At 58.9% G+C, this 3409-nt stretch overlaps 1 protein-coding gene across 1 annotated transcript; it reads right to left on the reverse strand.

Annotated features, from left to right (window-relative positions):
* Nucleotides 1–1157: 1157 nt before the first annotated feature.
* On the reverse strand, nucleotides 1158–2740 carry LOC109756981 (GDSL esterase/lipase At5g45910). The gene is made up of 5 exons (XM_020315812.3): nucleotides 2349–2740; nucleotides 2030–2248; nucleotides 1800–1945; nucleotides 1440–1716; nucleotides 1158–1378 (listed from the first exon to the last, which is right to left on the reverse strand). Exons 1-5 carry the CDS (start codon nucleotides 2638–2640, stop codon nucleotides 1158–1160), a joined length of 1155 nt encoding a protein of 384 aa, XP_020171401.1. The 5' UTR covers nucleotides 2641–2740.
* Between the last annotated feature and the right edge of the window lie 669 nt (nucleotides 2741–3409).

Raw genomic sequence — 3409 nt, forward strand, 5'->3', positions numbered from 1 at the left:
CGACGCACGAGTCGATGCAGCCGCGAGGAGAACCACGGGGCGGCGGCGCTGCGGCCCGACGGGGCGACGCAGCGGCAGCCCGATTCTCGATCGGTGGAGAGGCGCGCTGAACTCGGGGACGATCTTCACGGGACCTGCGGAGGCGCGCGTAACCGACGGGCCAGGTCGGTCGCGCGGCGTAGATGAGGCGGATCGCGGCGGCGAGCGGATGATCAAGCTGATCGCGCGCGAGGTCGGGGACGCCGCTCGGAGGAGACGTGGTGGCGGCGGAGTCCGAGATGAAGCTGGCGACGACGGACGGCGTGGGACGGCGTGTGGACGAGCTTGTCAGCACCGGCACCCGGGCTGCCAAAGCAACGCCGGTGCCCGGGCAGCGAGGCCCGAGGGACCAATGGAGCAGCGGCGCCCGAGTTGAGGCAGCCAATGAGCCTGACGCAGCCGTCCCAACGCAGCCGAGGACGAGGCCGGCGAGGTACCGGGCCGCCGTGCAGACGCGGCGGAGGCGGGTGATGTGGATCGATGGGCGGACCGGCGCGAGCGACGGCTCTGATTGGCCGTCGCATGGCGCGAGGCCGTCGGGTCGGGACGATGCAGGTGTCCCGGTCGTAGCAGGGCAGTGACGGCCGGCGCAGGGCGACGGGCGGACCGACGCGCGGACGGTGGCTGGCCCTGACGGGCCGTCTCGGCGCGCGTGGCCGCCGGGTCGGAGGAGAGGCCGGCTGGTCGCGCCAGGGTCGGAGTAGAGGCGCTCGGGGTCGACGGCGGCGGTGGGCGACGCAAACCGATCAAAAATAGATCGAAAAACCAAAAAGAAGACGCCGATCAAAGCGACCGGCAAGAGAGAGAAAATCCGGATCAAAGGATCGGAAAAAAGACTCTCTAGGGCAGCCGGCCAACGCGACCGGCGGACAAACCCTAGGTACGGGCGGCGCAGCCCCCGGCGGCGGTCATGGAGGCCGACCGCCCCGGGGGCGGCGCGCGGGTGCGGAAGCGGCAGCGGCTAGGGTTTAGGATCGACTTGCGATAGATACCATGTTAGAAGAGAGAGAGGTTTGGTGCGGAATATGATGGATGTATTATTGAGCCTTGAGGGCGAGTATATATTGAGTACAAGACTTGGAGGGCAAGACGCCTCTCCTAGAGATAAGGTAGGAATCCTAAACTACCAAATACATGTAACCCAAATATATCTCTAACACAGGGGAGTCTATGCTACCCAGCCAGCCATCGGCGATGTAGCGGTAAGCCGCCTCCGTCAAGTGGGCGACATCCCAGAACATACGAGTAGCCGGTTTCTCACATAGGTTTGCACCTTCGTCGCCGCAGATAAGTGCCCCAGGCCCTCCGCAACAGTTGGTAAGAACATCTTCTTCAAACCCTGCAGAATGACGACCATCAACCTTGACCTGCTGCAAGACAACAGCTCTGAAAGGGCTTACCATATTTGCGAGGTGACTCAACCATGTCCATGATGGGGCCGAAGAGGTCGGCGTAGACAATCATGGCGTCCGGGTGCCTGCCCCGGAGCTTCTCCAGGGCCTCCTGCAGCAGCATGTTGTGGTGCATCCCTAGGTTGTTGTAATCTTCCCGGCAGCCGGTGGTGGAGTTGTATTCTGCGGGGTCGTCTTTGGCGAGGTAGCTGGTGAACTGCGGCATGCACCCTGAGGGGATCGTCCCGGGAACGACGAAACTCGTCGCCCCGTGCTTGATCAGCCTTTGTCACCATTGCCATAGCTGCATCAATACCATGCTCTGTTTCAAAGGTGAAATGCAGGTTGACGAGGTAGGTAGGTAGGTACCTCGATTGCCATGGAGATGGTCCTGATCACATCCGGAACGGACGACGTGATCTCTTGCAGGCTCTTGGTGGGGAAAGAGAAGTGGTAGTCGTTCACCCCGAATTCGCCCACGAAGAAGAGGGATCTGCCGAAGAATGCCTCGCACTCTGCAGCGGAAGAAAAATGTACGGCGCGTGTTTCAGTTTCCTGTCACTCTGCAAGCAGCGCGGCTAGCTGCTGAATACACCAACCTTGGGTTGTGCGGCAGAGAGAAGGCTTGAGAGCCTCGAGCCACTGCAGCTGGACGCCCAAGCTGGTGTTGAGAGGGAACTTGTTGCCGGGATCGGACCCGTCGTGGAAGAAAGCGGCGTCGAGAGCGGTGGCGCCCCCGACGGCGAAGTTGGCGCCTTGGCGGAAGCTCCCGTTGTGCGCCAGGGACGGCGGGACGAGCGGCAGGCCGAGGCGCTGAGCTGCAAGCGGACCAGTTGAGTTATTACCACCTAAAGCCTCTCTCGCCGCAGATCAGGAGAGTTTGTTGAGGGAAGTGGGGAATGAGGTGGTGCTCCGTACCGATGAAGTCGATGATGAGGCGGCCGTCGGAGTTGCGGCCGGTGGGATGGCCGAAGAAGGTGGAGCCGTAGGGTGGCCGCGTGACAAGGTTGAAGACGGAGTTGGCGGCGAAGACGACGGGGTTGTTGCCGGTGTCGGCGTAGGAGTCGCCGAAGCTGAAGATGGAGTCGTAGCGCCTGGCGGAGAGGCCTGCGGGGGAGGGAGAAGGGATCAGCGCCCATGCCCAGCCCAGGTCCGCGACCAAGAGGAACAGCAAAATGGCGGACGGCAGCTTGCGCATCTTGGTGGCCATGGCCTGACGACACCTCGCAGCGGCCTACGATTCAGCGGGGAGCAGCTCCCGCAGCTGGAGGCTGGCTGAAATTTATCACATCAAAATCAGAGCAAGTAAGCGTTGTTGTCGACAAGCTACCCAAAATGGGTTACCCCGCTTTATTATATTATAAAGTAACCATCACCAATTTCAACCATCGAGTACAAACGAAAGCCAAACAAACACACACTACCATCACACACAACCCACACCCATCGTAAGATACAAAGGTGCCGAGCACGGACACATCACCCACCGACCAACAAGCAAACTCTTTTTAAGGAAAGGGAGAGCTTCATTCATATCAATAAGTCTGAAATACAATCATAAGCAATTACATGTTTTGAAGCTTGTGGCACATCAGCTAATACAATCAGAAGCAAATACAATACAATCAGAAGCAATTACATCCCCGTTCACTCTAGCATAGGCAGCAAACTCATGCGCAGCCACATTGCTCTTCCTATGGACTTTGGAAACAGAACAAGCTCCAAACTCCTTGATCATATCCTTAGATTTCTCATAACAAGCCCACCAGCTGGCCCTGCTAACATTACTATCATTCACAGCGGCCACAACAGCGTTGCAATCGGTCTCCATCTGCACTTTGTTCAAATTCAGTTTACGAGCCTGGTTAAGGCCGAAAGAAAGGGCCTGGACTTCGGCTTTCTCTGCATCCGAGCATCCATGAAAACGGCAACCAGCTGAGAAGACAATATCACCAAAACAATCCCTGCCAACCGCTCCA

The sequence above is a fragment of the Aegilops tauschii genome, chromosome 3 (assembly GCF_002575655.3).
Source record: "Aegilops tauschii subsp. strangulata cultivar AL8/78 chromosome 3, Aet v6.0, whole genome shotgun sequence".
Classification (NCBI taxonomy): Eukaryota; Viridiplantae; Streptophyta; class Magnoliopsida; order Poales; family Poaceae; genus Aegilops; species Aegilops tauschii.

Coding starts and splice junctions, on each gene's coding strand:
- LOC109756981 (XM_020315812.3), bottom strand. CDS start 2,640: ATGGCCACCAAGATGCGCAAGCTGCCGTCCGCCATTTTGCTGTTCCTC. Junction 2,249..2,348: donor CCTCATCATCGACTTCATCG/GTACGGAGCACC, acceptor GTCCGCTTGCAG/CTCAGCGCCTCGGCCTGCCG. Junction 1,717..1,799: donor CCATCTCCATGGCAATCGAG/GTACCTACCTAC, acceptor CAATGGTGACAA/AGGCTGATCAAGCACGGGGC.